We start from the raw sequence: 17,014 nt of genomic DNA, 5'->3' as shown, positions 1-17,014 counted from the left end.
AAAGCGTATGTGATTGTGATCGTCACACCTTATCATTGTCATCCCTAGTTCTAATCGCTTTTGATAACCTAATAAAGGGTATATCACTTTCCATATAAAGATTATGGCCAACAATTAACAACATAATTCAAACCTAAAACTGTTACCTATGAATTTGATTACAATTACTAGACTGCAACTTCTCAATTTCACAAAATCAATCATGCACACAAACAAATAACAACCTCAACTGAACTGAAAACAACTTCATAAGAAAATACCAAAAATGTCAGAATCAAAATTCAAGAGTCTACACATGTTTACAACCTCCCAAATATTACAATAACTATGTTCAATCATGTCAATGTTATGTCCCGATATTATGACCCGGCCTGTTCATCTGCAGCCAATCGTGTCATCTTTCGAACCAAATCCCCCCAACAAACTCAGATTATATAAAACAAATTATCTAACCTCATAATACAATCAACATCCTATGTTCTTTAAAATGTCCCTTAGCCTGTCGATAACCACCGAGGGGATAGCATGGGACCCACTTAAATAAATCGGGTGATATTTTAATCCTTTCCATTTAGAAATAAGTTCAAAATGCGGCCTTCGATACTCACTAGAAACAATCTCTAATATTTCGGTTTCGGGTGTTGCCGACACTATGTGCGTCAACCCCGCCCCGTGGGCCCCCACAATAACAGAAGCATCTTGGATAGCCCTCACTTGTTCTTTCATAGACATGTGCCCAAAAAGCCCATTGACCAAATTGACTTTGCACTCGGTATGACCCATTGACCAGTTCTTTAACGAGTCAAACACTTGTTGTTCGTTGCTGAGTCGTGATTGCACCTTCCCGGCATGGCGGGGGTGGGCCAGGTAATCTTCACGTCTGACAAATAATACGTTGTGGTAGCGGGGCCCGGATTTTGAGGCGTGGTGTTGTGGGTGTAACGGAAGTGAAAAGGCGGATCTTATCATTTCACCAAATTCTGAGATTCGGGCAGTTATTTTATTATCAGGTTTTTGCCACAGATCATGGGCCGAGGCCCCAACACAATCGATATCTTCGGATAGACCGCGGAACATGGCGGTTTCATAGCCCAATGGTGAGAGGATAGCGTGACGGAAGCAAACTGGCCCGCTGAAGTTTTTAGCGTATCTTAAACCCGAGAATACGGCTTTCCATGTTTCTTCTAATGGTGTCTGACATACATATAATGACATCAAAATGTGTAACAAATATTGGCATAAACAAGCCAAGCCTGAGCCCGACTATGTTCGAGCTCAGCTTGTTGACTTACCAAAGCTCGAGCCTAGCTTGTTTATTGTTTATTAAGTAATTTATATACATTTATAATTATTATATTTAGTTATAAATTTATGTGTAACATAATATATACTATTTAGTTAGTTTTATCAAAATTTTATACATGATATATAAAATAATTACATAAATACCTTTAATATATAAATAAAAATTACATTAATAATAAACATGTTTAGGCTCGTGACTAACTCGATAAGTGAAGCTTGGGCTTCGGCTCATTTATTAAAGAAGCTTATATATAGGCTCGAGCTCATTTAAGCTCGGCTCAATTCGAGCTTTTAGCAAGCGAAACTTATTAGCTCACGAGCGGCTTGGCTTATTTACATAAATAATAATAATAGGCTTGTGAGCTAGCTCAAGCTCGATAAGTAAACCTTGAGCTTGGGTTCTTTCAATAAACAAGCATGTATATATAGGCTCAAGCTCGTTTAAGCTCGGCTGGATTCGAGCTTTTAACGAGCAAATCTTGACTGGCGTGGCTTGTTTACAACCCCAAAAACACAATCATAGATATAAGAATGACTAAATGAGTGAAGTTGAGAATTATACCATGCAATGACCGTCTACAAAAACCAACTGAGGTCTGTTTGGCAGGCCGGTTACTCTTGATGACACATAAGCACTGTACCAGTCGGTTATAGTGTGAAAAAGATTTGCATACTCAAAACGAGTGATCAAAAGCGTTGGCTCCTCAATCCACTATCATCACAAAGGTTCAAATCAATATCATTATGTTTGTGACCGTATAATAAAATGTAAGTTTTGTATGGGAGTTACAAGTTACAATCAGAAATCTATCATATATGGAAAATAACCAACTGAATTACAATATGTATACGCAAATCATATTGCATAATATAAGATCTTCGGAATCATATTATGAAAATCCTGATATCCCAATATAGAAAGTTCATAAACCATGTGAATTTGATCCATCACTTTAGATACACTCAAAAACACAATCTATTTCAAGATCTAAGTTAATAATTAATTTCAGATAATTAGCAATTAATAATCAACACTTCATTAATATTAATAACCAAACCCTAACCTCAGAGCATTGAAACTCATCCGCCCCAACCAACCGAACCGAATCGATCAAATCCCTCATCGTATGCCTCTCAATCGGCCCTCGCTGCACAAACTCATTCAAAAACCCCTCACTCGCCATATTCGTCCCGCGAGCCTTCAACGCCTTGGGCCCAACCTCAATATCAAAAGCCCCAAACTCAAACTCTGGCAGCTCCTCATCCTCGGATCTCCCGATCACACTCTCCAACACCTCGCCCCCACTCGACATCTTAATCTTCCCCGGGTGCATCCGAACCCGCCCGCCCTCGCAAACCGAGCTGCGCAGCGTCTCGCTGTAGAAACATCTAAACCAGCTGGGAAATTCAGGGGCGGGCTTTAGGATGTCGACTCGGCGGGTGAAGCCGTGGCCGAAATAGGCTTCGCAGGAGCGGAAAGGGGTGGTGGGGGTTAAGGGCCATGGGAGGTAGGATGGTAAGATCGGCCAGGGTTTGTTGTTGTGGGTTTGGGTGGTGGTGGACGGTGGTTGACGGTGGTGGCGGCGGTGTGGGTGGGAGGTGAAGTAAAGGATGAGGGTGATGGAGTTAAGGAGGAAGAGGAAGATGAATAGCTTAAGGTATCTGGTGTTCATCTTCATGTTTATGTTTTATTATTGTTGTTGTTAGTCATTAGATTCTTGATTCAGGTCTTGGTCTTGTTGTTCTTGGTTATGATATGAGGGAGTTGTTGCTTCCAACTTTCAAACAAATAACAGCCCATTAATGATTGAATGAATGTTTTTTCCTAAAGAATTATTTAAATGGGCTACTGGTTAACAACATAAATTTATTATATTATGATACACTTGTCTTTTGATCTGACGAAAACACTCACCTAAGGCCAACGTTCATGAACACTCGTCTGAAGATGCGATGATGCGATGATAATAATGAGATAAAATACGTTTAGTTCAAGGATCCAGTTAGTAAACACTACTAGTTCACCTAGTCTCCATCAATACAACACATGTTGCCTCCGAAACAAAACGAATGGGGCATGATTCAAACATAGATAACATGAAACACCAAAGTTTTCCTTTAACTCCACTACCAGCTCATTAACATTAAATAAATTAGTTGAAAGGCGACACAATATTTGGTATTGGGTTTTTGAAATATAGTTTTTATCTAAGTAAATTAATATTCAGGATTTTAATGTTACATTTCTATGATTTCAAGATATTTTATATAGTTATGTTCTTTTTTATATATTTTGATACTATCGGGCTATAAGTTTTTTGGTATGTAGTTATGTGATACGTATCTTTATAGTGGTATATCTAATTTTACTTAATTATCAGATAATTTTCAATAATATGGACTTAAACTATATGTTACGAAACCAATCTATCATGTATATTGATCAAACAGTTACTGTTATGCAGCTTTGTAATACATGACTACAACACATGTATTTGGGTCGTATTGTAAGATGCTCGTTTTGTTATATATATTGTTCATTGTTTTTAGCTTTTTCTATCTTTATAGTTTTCAAATCATGTTTATCAAGGAGAAGGTAATGCTTTGTTATACACGATAGTCCCATATCGTGTTTCTATGTGGTATTTCCTATGAGTATTGTTTTGAGTAAATAGGTTGTAGACCCTTGATATTTTCCTTTTTTTCCTAGTGTACACTAAATGCTATGTGACACATTCTTAATGGAACTTTAATTAGCATCTTCCTTCGTTAATTTCGTTGAATTGCTTGAATAAGCTCCAAACTCACAGGTTATATTGTTTAGTGTGGCGGCCCCTTCACTTGTTTATTTTTTTCAATGTTGATTTTCATAAAAATCTGGAAGTTTATGTTCTTAATTTTGATCTCCCTAAAACAATCTACAAGGCTGGCTCAACCACTTTGGTAGCCTAAAACGATATTTATAAACAAGACCTTGTTGTAAAAAATATTATCTTGCTTTCACTCCAAATAAATCAAGTTATTGTCATTATTTTTTTTGCAATACATAAGTAATGTAATTCCTCACACTTTTTCTGACCTATTCAGTTTAAACGACGCTCAAATCACACACATTTATCTAATCCCAAGTTACAAATGTATAATTATTAATTTTGTTTTAAAAATTTTAGGCCTTAGGAAGTGAGGGCCTGAAGCCCCACCTTCATTTCGTTGCCCCTAAACACGGCTATGACAATCAATGTGGAAAGTGAAACAATCTAACGTAAATTTAAAATACAAAATACATGCCGTTTTAAGTTGGGCGTCATGTAATGTAGATGTGAGATGGTTATGTGATACGAGATACATGTTGTTATAGTTGTGTACTTAACTATTAGATGATATATGGACTCAAATTAAGTCTCAAATTATATGTTTACGGGACCATCTATCGTGTGCATTGATCAGCGTTCATATTATTATGAAGCACTATGATACACAACTACGACATACGTATATGGTTCATATTGTATAATGCTCTTTTTCTTAACTATATTGTTCATGTTTTAGCTTTTCATCTTTTGTATTTTCAAATCATGTTTTTCAAGAACAATATAATACTTTGTTATACATCTATAATATAGTCTTTCTCTATAGCAAGTCCTATGAGTATTGATGCAAGTAAATAGTTGGATATATTTTTCCTAATGTGCACCAAATGCTATGTGACACACCCTTAATGGAACTTTTAATTAGCTTCTCTCTTCTTTAATTTCGTTGAATAAGCTCCAACTCATAGGTTGTATTGTTTAGTGTGGCGGCCCCTTCATCATTTATTTCTTTTGTTGATTTTCGTAATAATAAGTAGATGATGTTTACATAACACATACAATTCCCCATAAGTTTATTTTCTTTGTTCATATTTCTGTAAGGGTCCTCCGTCCTTATATTCAAACACCACCCCTATGATATGCTAACGACTCTATACGGCTCGTATAGGGGCTATACGAGTCGTATTACCCTCATATGAATAACTAATGTACGAATAACAACTTTTCCAGTCTATACGAGTCGTATAGCCCCTATACGAGCCGTATAGGCTTCAAACATCTGACACTCTTCATCACAAAAGGACAAAATTTTGCACATATACGGATCGTATAGCCCTTATACGAGTCGTATAGGCGCATATGATGTCTAAATAACCTATATGATGTATGAATAACATTTGCCTTCTGTAAAACCAATCAATGTGGAAGGTAAACACAATGTAAGGGTAAAGTTAAAATACAAAAGGAGACAAAAATGAGAAGTGTGTGAAGGATTTGTGACCACATAAAAAATCTCTTAAAAATAAATTTAAAAAAATAATAAAAAAATCATAACTCAAATATAAATAAAAAACGAAAAAAATTAAAAAACCAAAATGTTTCTGTCATCATTCCCGTTCCAAAAAATGACGAAAATACACAATGCGAAGATCAAAGACACAATGATGAAAATGAACAAAACACACAATTATAACTAAAAAAAGACACAATAGATTGCCAAAAAATATAATACAATGTCGAACAAAATATAGCACAATGTTGAGTAATATAACACAATATAAAAAAAAATGACACAATGTCATGGGAAAAGACACAATCAATGACGAAAACAAACCTAAAACACAATGATAAACAAAAGACACAACGACTTTTTTCACTTACCATTGTTTTTTTAGAACGAGAAAGACGGTGGAAACATTTTTGTGTTTTTTACTTTTTTCGTTTTTTTATTAAATTTTGAGTTATTATATTTTATTAATTATTTTTCAATTTTTTCAAGGAGTTTTGTGTGACTAGAAATCATTTTCATCCTTCTCGTTTTTATTCCCATTTATAAAATAATTTGACCCAACAATCTAATGAAAGTGTAAAATACAAAATATATGCCCTTTTTAAAATTTGAGCGTCATGTAGATGTTGAACTTAGATATGAGATAGTCACACCGAATGGATGACGACTCTTTGATGAAATGTCTATAAGTTGGTGGTGGTATAAACATGACAATCTTAAGAGACTCAGCTAAAACCGTACCCAAATAAAATTCAAATCGTTCTTGAAATGCTTGATGCACTAATAGAAGACAAGAACAACTGTCATATATGTAACTCCAATATTATGACTTGGACGAATAGGTGCACATCTCAGAGATAATAGTAACTCATGCATTAGTGAGATAATCCAGTTGATCTCAACTTAAAAAAAATTCCCGACACATGGCCTTACTACTAAAATGTGAGACAATTTGTTGCTTCTTGGAACTCCAACTAATAAGGTTGGAGCCATGAAAGACAAAAAATAATGTAGTTGAACGTCGATCATCGGAAGAATGGGCCCAATCAACATCCACACCGACATGAATTGTTGTCACAGAGGAATGCGAGGTAGTAACTAATGAGTAATGGTACCCTAAATAAGCTTACTTTCCAAACTAGTGTCGGTTAGCCCATTGCTACAAAATTTGAGAAACCTTACTAACAACCTTATCAATCTCAAGCCTCGTCAAAACGAAAGACAGTGATGATCCAACTATGCTTCCGGTTAATGCAGGTTGGCATCACTTCCGACCCGTTTTAGGGGGGTTGGGTCTATGTTCGGCCGATGATGTATCTACATATGCTTTTGTGGCTTCGAGAGCACAATCGTAGTGTTTACAAGACCATATTCTCCGGGGTTGTGATATTTATGGGTTGGACTCTGATTATAGGTGTGCGATGGATCGTTTACGTGCTTCACTTCTAGATTTTGATCTTAGCGGGTTCTCTAATAAGGACACCCCCTAAACCCCAACATGTTGTGGCGAGTGCCTTATTTAGTGGAATCGTCCAGAGATTAGAAGTGAAATTTGATCTATCCCCTCGTCAAAATGCGGTGTTTGCGTCTTCGGGCTCCTCGGGCTCAGGATTTTCTAGTGGCCATCCCCATTGAAGGATTGGGCCAATATATGTCGGGTTTAGAGTATCGGGCTATCCTTAAGTACCGGTTAATGATCCCTATGTTCCCGACTGATGAGCCTTGCCCAATTTGTCGCAAGGTCTGCTTGGATTCTTTTGGAGGCCATGTGGTTTTAAATACAGACATGATTTGGTTAGGGATGTTCTGTGTGATATTCTTAAACGTACATGAATTTCTGCTAAAAAGGAGGCCCCTGTTAACTTTCTCACGGATCCTCTTGAAATGAGGTTTACTTTACGATCAGCTGATATTCTTGTGTTAGGGTGGGCAGGGGGGAAACACGCCTGCGTGGATCTTACAGGAGTGTCTCCTCTTGTTGGCTCAGGGACCGTGGGTGTGGGTCAGGCTGCGTTGAAGGCTGAATTTGGCAAAATTGTTAAACACGAGAAAACTTGTTTAGAAAATCAACATATTTCTCCCATTTGTTTTTGATAAATTTGGTTTTCTGGCCCCAGAGGATGTGATTTTTTTAGTAGGGTTCAGCGTGTCGTACATGAGACTTCTTCGGCTCCTAGGTCCCAAAGCTTCGTTTTTAGTAGGATTGGCTTTGCTATTCAAAAGAGGGTTTTGGCGTAGCTTGTTGCTCGTTTACCTGCCACTTTATTGTAATTATTTATATACTTACAATATAAAATTAAGTGATATATAACTATACTCTAATAAAGAAAAGGGCCATCAGTGCGTCGAGAAAGTTTGACTTCCCATATTTTCTAAAATAAAAAGTGGGATTTTCAACACATTGTTAGTGTAACCTTGAATTAGCCTCCCCTCCTTCATTCCATTAATTAACCCAAAGCATACTTTGTGTTGTTTGTGTAGGGACCCCTTGCTTTTCATATTTGTGATTCCTAGCTATGTTACTTTTGTTTTCTTAATAAATTAACCATTCAAAAATATATTTTAAAATGATTGTAGGTTTGCACGAATATTCACCCATCTCTAGTCTAGTAAAGTTAGTGTGGTAGGGGTGTAAGACTGGGCACCCCTAACGGGCACTATACTATTCACGTGTGCACAACCGCCACCCTCTAGTGTAGTCTATTGAAAGAGGATCAATCGAGTATTACACACTGATTGAGAATAGAGACATACATAGAATGAGAAAAGGGAAGAGGAGGGATTTGGTGGGGGGGGGGGGGGGGGAATGAAGACAGAAATAAGCAGGGTTTAGAGTATTTGTAAGGAGTGCCGCCACTAATTAGGATAGTTCATGGTATAAATGATTAAATGAGATGGTAGTGTATAATTGGTAAAATTTTAGGGTACATGAAAAGGAGTAACCGTGGCACCCTTAGTATATTACTATGTCCTTGTATATTTTTTTTGAGAACTATAACTAAACTTATCTATTTCCTCATGAAACACGAGCCTGCAAAGAGGGTAACAACAGAAAGCGTAAGTGGAGATCCAATGTCCAAGTCATGGCCTTATCTAAGATGGGCAATGAAAGTCGCAAGGATAGAAGGCTTAACTAGACTTCTCATATCGCTGGCTTTTGTTTGTAATTTGTGTTGATGAGTTTTAATGTTAAAGTTCCAAAAAAACCTTTTTTCTTTCTTTTTAATTTTAGTGTTATGCGTAACTTATCGAGTTTAGATAATATGGAATACTACACGTGAGAAAATCTAACCTGATTGAATTAGTGTGTAATTTGATAATATGATAACTAATAAAACCCATTGGTTACTATACGCATTCTATTGTAAATCATTTCAACTCGATCAATCTAACTCCAAGTGTAGTGGTCGAGAAATATGAACGAAATAGGGCGCGAACCCCCCCCCCCCCCCCCCTCAGGCTACAAATGGGGCGAATTGTGGGTGTGCTACATGTATTTGTCGCATGTGTTGTGTGTGTATTATTATATTATTGTGTGTGATATATATATATATATATATATATATATATATATATATATAGAGGAGAGTTATTCTAAAAAGAAGTTGTTTCCTAGGAAGATTAGGAATAAATTATAGCCATTGGATCATGTTAATCAATGGTTGAGATTTAAAATTACCAATAACCAACATAATTTCCTAGAATTACTCTTTTATCACTATATCCGACATAGTTTCATAGAATTGTTCTTTCATCATAGTTTGTAATGCCAAATGTCAAAAAATTGTTGGTTCTTACCATTCCTAAGAAACTCCTTATTCTTATTTGAACCCTTTACTATATATATATATATATATATATATATATATATATATATATATATATAATTACACCCCAAAAACAAAACTCACCATTTATTGAACAGACGTCACATGATACAAAACGCCCCATTTTATAGCCTTTCAGTACACAGCCTAATAGACTCAACTTTTAAAGAATGGACTCAAACCATTGCTTATTAATATTATTATTCTTTCTTTAATGTGCTTCTAAGTTGTCTTCAACTAGGAGGAGGTATTTCAAAAGGAAACAACCCAATAGAGTCCGATTCTTACTACAAACTTCACATTATTTGTTGTTATGTAATAAAACCAGTCGGCTTTCTATAAAGTTGGCTTCTGTTTTCTTTATTTGGCGTCAAAAATGAATATTTTTTTCAAAACATGATTATATTTAGTGAATTTCATTTTAGGATTTTTAGGAAAGACAATGGCAACATCCAAGTTATAGGATATATAGCTTTAATTTTATGCATAGTTGAAACTATTTTTGAAGTAAAGAATTGTTAATTTTGTTAAATGCCAAACAACGATATATGTTGCTGTCCAAGCATCTTTGCATCTCTTAAGATGATGAATTGGTCCATATCTGAGACAACTTTTAATAATTATAAAGGAACATCCACCAAGACTTTACATACAAGGACCAAGGTTCAACTTTCATGTGTCTTTAAGATAACAGACAGTTGTTAGCATGTATTTAAGATAACAGACAGTCGTAATGAACCTGAAGAAACACCGATCCAATCCCCGGGTATGGGTCCTGGATCTAATGAGTCCACATGGTAGGATACTATAATTACAACCAAGATATGAGTACAACCTCCCAAAGTCCAGTGATCAGAACCTGCAAAACAGACACCGTGAGTTTCGTTACAGGAAGGACAAGAGGGGGGGTCTTCCTGTAACCACCCTCTGGCGTGAGAATCAGTAACGTTCGTAATGGAGAAAGTACTGAAGTATATAGACTAAGTGCAGTCAGAATATAGGTGAGTGAATGAATACCTCATACCGTTTAACAAGGTATTTGTAGCCGAAGGATGATGGAAGATGATTGGGACAACTGTCCTCTTCTAGAAGATCTTTGGTAACCGCCTGGACACGTGTCCTCATGTGATAGGTTGGGCTATACGTCTCATGGGCTATAACAACATGGACACGCGTCACCAGCTGATAAGATGGATCGCGCCCTGGCCATGTGCACGGTTATAACAACCTGGCCAGGTGTCCTTTGTTCATTGGTTAGTATGTCACGTATTCCCCAAGTAAGAATCATGAGCCTTCTTCTAGAGAGTACTTGAGTGGTGACAGGTGTCCCGCTGGCATTGTCCTCCAGTTGTTTTATGCGGACAGATGTCTTGTCCTGCGGATGACTTTTGAGGATGCCCGGATGCTTCCGCACGTGTTATGAGGACGTTCCTCCTCTATTGTGATATGCGGGTGATCCATATGTCCCGCGGGTGGCTTTTAAGGACATTATCTATGACCCGCGGGTGGTACTTAAGGGTATTTGGGTCTTTTTGGTACCCTACCTCTACAAGTCCCCCCAGTCCAGTGTTTCTTCCGTGTGAAGTCTTTATGCGGGTGAAATTCTGGACTTAATGTATGTTTGGGGATTTTTGTTGTTCGGAGGTTAGGTAGAAAATATCTTTTGTTGTATGGATAATCATGAAAAAGGACAAGTTGACCACTCACAGGCGCGTGAAACAGGTGATGGAACGTTTTTGACGGCTGTCACTGTACCCGACTGTACAATTTTTTCTCTTTTTCGAATTTCCCGCGTGATGTGGTAGTCATTGTTTGGGTGATGTTTTTCTCTCTCTACTGTTCATATCCCATCGCATTAATTGCGATGGGTATAAATAGGGAGGGACTCCATCCTTTTGAAGTTTTATCGCTCTTTTTCCTTTGATTATCCATATAATTTCTCTGAATCTTTCATATATCCTTTCTTCTCTTTTATTGTATTTTGCCATAATGTCGAACGTTCAGACTGAAGTTGATGAGATAGAAGTGCCATGGGACTATTCAGAGTATGAAAAGTTGCTGGAGACGTACGGTATTCCTCCTGAATGGGGACCTGAATTTCCATCTCCGGGTTCTATAGCTAGTTTCCCACCGCCTGGGAAGATGGCTTTGTATGCTGACTATTTTGCTTATGGGAATTTTCGTTTACCCATAACAAAATTTTTTGAAAGATTTCTGACTGCTTATGGGATCCATTTATCCCAATTGCACCCGCGTGCTATGATGCGAATTCGTCATTACGAATTTGTATGTATAGCACGTGATATGGTTCCCCACATTGATCGATTCCCAGTTTTTTACCGTCTTACTAACCGTAATGGTTGGTATACATGTCAATGGTTTTCTGATCGAAGTCTTGGGTATGAAGGTGAAAAGTTGCCTACAAACTGGCGTAGCAAATTCTTCTGGATATCTGAGGATGTGGTGCCACTGTCCATGGTTCGTCGTCATGTGAATTCCGCCCTTCCGGAGGTTGTTATAGCTACTCATGAAGGTCATGAGTGGTACCGTATTCTTACCATGGAGCCTTCAACCATGCGTGCCTTGCCGGAAGAAGCTTTAGTGTGGGCGGGCATGAGCCGTTTGTGGCCGACGGAGTTCATGAAACCTATTTTTGCGGATCTTAATGAGCGTAAGTTGTCTGTTATTTCCTTTTCATTTTTATGAATACTTTTATGATCGAGTTTCTGTCTTTTCAGGTCGGAGTTCCATGTTTAACATTCTTTTTGGGGACCGGGGTTGTGTCCGCAAGAGTATCCGCGAGGCGGGGGACCAACCTATACTTGAGAAAACTAAGTCCCAATTTTTGTTTCCGAATAAGGTTCGAGCTGAATCTGTGACTTCGAATGCCACCTTTGAAACAGGTGTGTATGTTCTAAACCCTCCTCCCCTTACTGTCGTTACTTCCGACGGGACGATTGTCATCTTATCATCAAGTGATGATGATGGAGATGCTTCTCAGTTTTCCGCTTTAGAAGAAGAAGAGGACTCTGATGAGGGTGCTTCTGAATTTTCTTCTGTCTCGTCTTTGTTGGCAGAATTAGAGAAAAAGAGAGCATTCTTAGCTTCTCAGATGGGTCACCCCGACGTGAAGGCTGCGGATACTTAGGCGGGACCATCGAAGAAAAAACGAAAAGTGCATCGTCCCAAAAAGCCACAGTATAGCTTTGCTGACCGCCTTGACACTGTTGAAGGTACGTGTCAACCTTTAAATATTGTATTCTTTTTTATGAATGTTTGGCTAAGTATAACTTTGTTATGTAGATCCGTTGATCTTTAGTGAAGATATATCGGAGAAGCGACCTACTCCAACTCCTCATACTGAAAAACCATCCTCCCCCTTTTTAAGGGGAGAGGTGGAGGATAAACCATCTACTCCGCCTGATGTTACTGGTATGGAGGATCGGCCAACCTCCCCCCTGGTTAGGGTTACTGTAGATGAGAGGATGCCGACTCCTCCGATTGGTACTTCAACTGAAAGTCATGACAACCAGTCTGGTCGTGATACCCGTTTCGACTACCTTTTTCAGGCTGGGAGTGTTACTAGGGACCAGCAGGACAATCCTGCTATGAATGAAGAAAATGTTAGGGATATGGAGTATCCTTCTCCACAACAGCCTTTTTCTTCCCCAGCTCGCCTTAGACCTTCGGGTTCCCGTTATTACGGGGATACGGGCCTGGGTAACAAACATGAACTGTTTGTCCCTCCATGGGGCATTACCAACGGGTCCCGGTTTTCCCAAGCTAGAACTTGTATGGACTTTGTTGAGCATTGGGCTCCACCCGCCGAGATGGCATATCAACGTGACCTCTCCCGCCATGATCTTCACACAAATGTAGCTTATCATTTAGCCAATGCTCTAGCCGGTAGCCAGGAGGTTTTAAGTGAATGGTGTACTTTAGGCGGGAAAGTGGGAGAAGCCCGGCGGGCCGCTGAAGCTGCTAAGAAAGAAGCTGAGGTGTATCGTATTGCTGCTCAAACTGCTAAATGGAAACAAGCTGATTCAGAAAATGCCATCAAGAGTGAACAAGACCGTAATGCTGATGCGGCACGCCGGTGGAAAGAAGCCTGTGAAAGGTAGAATGCCATTCTTGAGGCTGCCCGAGCCAAGACTCAAAAGGAGAAAGATGACTTGGCCCGCGCTCAAGAAGCCAATTCTACTTTGGAGAATCAAGTGGCCCTTCAAGGTGCACGGATCCATGATCTTGAGGCGGAGCTAAAGTTGCAGAAGGAGCGAGTCGAACTTAAAGACCAAAGGGCTGCTGAAATTCAGACTGCTTATGACTCTCTCCTTCAAGCTCATGAGGAAGCGACTGCGGAATTCAAGGAATTCCGAGCGCGGGCAGAACGTTTGGAACAAGACCGTCAATGGTTCCTTACTCGGGGAGTTAACGTTGTAAGCAATACTTTATCCTTTGTTGTTTTACTCACGTTTTTGATATTGGGAACTTATGTTCTTGTCCTAACAGGTCATTCGCCATATCAAAGGAAGTAAAGAGCTGACTGACAGTTTTGCCAATGTGATGTCTGCTTCCTCATCACTTGGGCGCGTTATGGGTTTTCATGAAGGGATGAACTATGCTCGAAGTAGCCGCACATTCAAAGATCATCCGCTCTATGGCGTAGATGTTAAACAATATCATGTTAACCGGGTTAAGGAGCATGACGCTTTAGTTTTCCCTCTACAGGATATACTTCCGGAATTTGCTTCCGCTTATGACAGCGTACAACTTTTGAAGACTTATCTTGGGGAAGACTCTAAGGATGATTCTTCGGAAGATACGTCTTTGAAGGCTCCGGAAGACCCATCCTCCTCAAACCCTTAGTATAGGTTTAACAGTATTATGACTTGTAAATTTTTTCTTTTCCTTCTTGTAATTTTTTGGATAATTAATGAGGAATATTTCTTTTGTCATTTGTGAATATTTTACTTGTATCTCTTTTTTGAGTGTTTGAAAGTTTGGATAACTCTGGTGACGTGTCGGAGAGAGAAGTTCGTTGAGGACAACTGATAAGATGTGTGTGACACTTTTGACAGCCTGTTTTCATTATCTTGAATTTCCCGCCTGACGTGTCAGCCATCTGGTGGTCTGCGGTTTCTCTCTCCTCTGGCACTTTATGGATCGCATTAATTGCGATGAGTATAAATATAACCACTTGTGGGTTTTATTCAACTTTTATCGCTTTCAAATTTCCTTCAAACGCTTGAGACCTTTCAACATTCTCTGAGACCTCTTCACCCTTCTGAGATTTCTTAATCTATTCTAAAACTGAAATGGCTAAAGAGAAAAAGAGTACCCCTGCTATCGGTGAGGTTGAAGTCTGCCTTAGAGAAGAGGATTATAATGATGTTGTTAACGTGTATGGACTAATGACGGAGTGGGAACCGGAGCGGCCTGTTAGTGGTTCTATCGCCACTAATCCTCCTCCTCCAAAGATGGCTGTCTACGTGGGCCATTTTACCACGGGGAACTTCCGGATTCCGATTACCAAATTTTTCCAATCGGTCTTAACAACTTATGGGATTCATCTTTCCCAGATCCATCCTTTTGGGATGTTGAGGATTCGACATTTCGAATTCTGTTGCCAATCTCATAACCTTGAACCAACTGTTGGCATGTTTGCCGTTTTTTATAAGATGACCTTTCGTGTTGGGTAGTACAGTTTTGCATCCATCGAAAAGAGAACCATCGGTACGGAATGGCTCCGTAGCCTTCATGGATGGAAGCCAAAATTCTTCTGGATCTGAGAAGACGTTATTCCTTTCAAGATGGCAAAACGTAAGGCGGACGCTCCCATGCCCGTGGTTCTTGCCAGCGCTCATGAGGGTCAGGCGTGGTATAAAACGCTTATCTCCACGCCAACTCCTCTGCGCCCAATTCACGAAGGGGCAATGGTGAGCGCCAAGATGAACCGTTTATGGCCATTCCCCAAGTTAGAACCATATTACGAAATGACCAACAAGGGTAAGCTTCGTGTTACATCTGTATTATTGTTTTATTGCAAAAACGCTCCCTTTCTGACTTGTTTTATTATTTGTACAGGCGAGGGTTCCGCCTTCAGCACTTTGTTGGATCATGAAGGAGGGATGATGGTGCGTCGCCCCATCGATAAAATGGATGCGTCCTTTCTTGAGCGCACCCGTTCTAATTTTGTGTTTCCCACAGCTTTCCGCCCGGAACCCAAAGTTTCCGAGGCAATGTATGCCAAAGGTGAGGTATATGTTAAAGATTGCATCCAGAAAGGTGAGGGCATTTTGAAACCCAAACCTGTGACTGCTATTACTTCTAGCGGAGTGATTGTGCTCTTCTCGTCTAGCGAGGAGTCATCACTTTGTGGAGAAGTATGTTCGATTGATGCTAACAAAGTTATGGACTCAACTGTAGGTCTTACCCGTCAACGAGCTACGTCCCACCAAACAGCGGATCAAGACGATGCTACCACTGTAGCAGAAGGTAAGAAACCTGTTTCTGAGGATGTCACTGCTGAGCGTGATCGTCCGGTCGTTGACGCGGGCGCTTTTAAGGTGGCGGGCAAACGTAAGGTTAACCCGGAAAAGATTGTCTTAAAGAAGAAAAAATCCAAAAAGACAAATCCTGCCGCCTTAGAAGCGCGTTTGGAACAGCTCGATGCTGTAGACCCTTCATTAGGTATGCAAAACCTCTCTGTACTTTATTATCTTATTTGTATTGGAATATTCCTAACCCTTCATAAATGTTTTTACAGTGAACCTGGATAACCCTTCTGAGGGTATTTCTGGTTTGAAGGATTCACCCGTTCGTCCGCCACCACCACCTAACACCGCTACGGATCCGGTTATTGTGGCGGACGACTCCCCATTAATGAAGGAGGAGGCCGACGCAACTTTTCATGCTAAGGTGTCGCCTTCTTGTAATGTTTACCACTTCAGGGATCAAGGGGGCATAAGCACGTTCCCTTACGCTTCCCAAACCTCTCCCACTCCTGAGGAGGAAGACCCTACCCCACATCAACCTAATTGGTCTTTACGTCGGGATTCGACATTCCGTGACGTGAACACATGTTTTGAGTTCCTGGGGGAATGTCTTCCTCATGGTGAAAAGGAGAGACGTCGCCTTAGTATTCGCCAAGAATTGCTGAATTCCCATTCTTATTACTTGGCGAATACTATGTCCACTACCCATGAAATAACTTGGGACTGGTTGGCGATGAATGAGCAATGGGATGAACTGGCAGCCTCTGCTTCCAACGCCAAAGATGAAGCCCTTAAGGCTATTAATGAAGCTAGGGAAGCTAGCCAGGCCTTGGAGGCGGAAAAGGTTGCTCGGTCTGCTGCTGATGAAGCCAAGGCTGTTCTCCAGAAACAATTGGAGGAACAAGCCAAATTGGTGGAGGCCCTTCAAGCTGAATCAGCGGCCAAGGACAAGCGTTTATCCGATCTTAACGCCAAGAGCCGTGATCAAGCCTTGGAATGTGCTAAACATAAGATGGAACTTATCCGGACCAAGGCGGACCAAAAATGGCTATTGGCGGAAGCTATTCC

At 39.7% G+C, this 17,014-nt stretch overlaps 1 protein-coding gene across 1 annotated transcript; it reads right to left on the bottom strand.

Moving 5' to 3' along the window:
* Nucleotides 1–409: 409 nt before the first annotated feature.
* Nucleotides 410–3,004, bottom strand: LOC143611365 (beta-1,2-xylosyltransferase-like). Its single transcript, XM_077085575.1, has 3 exons — nt 2,370–3,004; nt 1,868–2,017; nt 410–1,194 (listed from the first exon to the last, which is right to left on the bottom strand). The coding sequence occupies exons 1-3, from the start codon at nt 2,982–2,984 to the stop codon at nt 466–468; spliced, it is 1,494 nt and encodes a 497-aa protein (XP_076941690.1). The 5' UTR covers nt 2,985–3,004; the 3' UTR covers nt 410–465.
* Between the last annotated feature and the right edge of the window lie 14,010 nt (nt 3,005–17,014).

Source organism: Bidens hawaiensis, unplaced genomic scaffold (genome assembly GCF_021521415.1).
Source record: "Bidens hawaiensis isolate Kalapana, Puna unplaced genomic scaffold, B.hawaiensis_p1.1 tig00030838_1, whole genome shotgun sequence".
Taxonomy (NCBI): domain Eukaryota; kingdom Viridiplantae; phylum Streptophyta; class Magnoliopsida; order Asterales; family Asteraceae; genus Bidens; species Bidens hawaiensis.
This window is presented reverse-complemented; position numbering and strand designations above follow the sequence as displayed.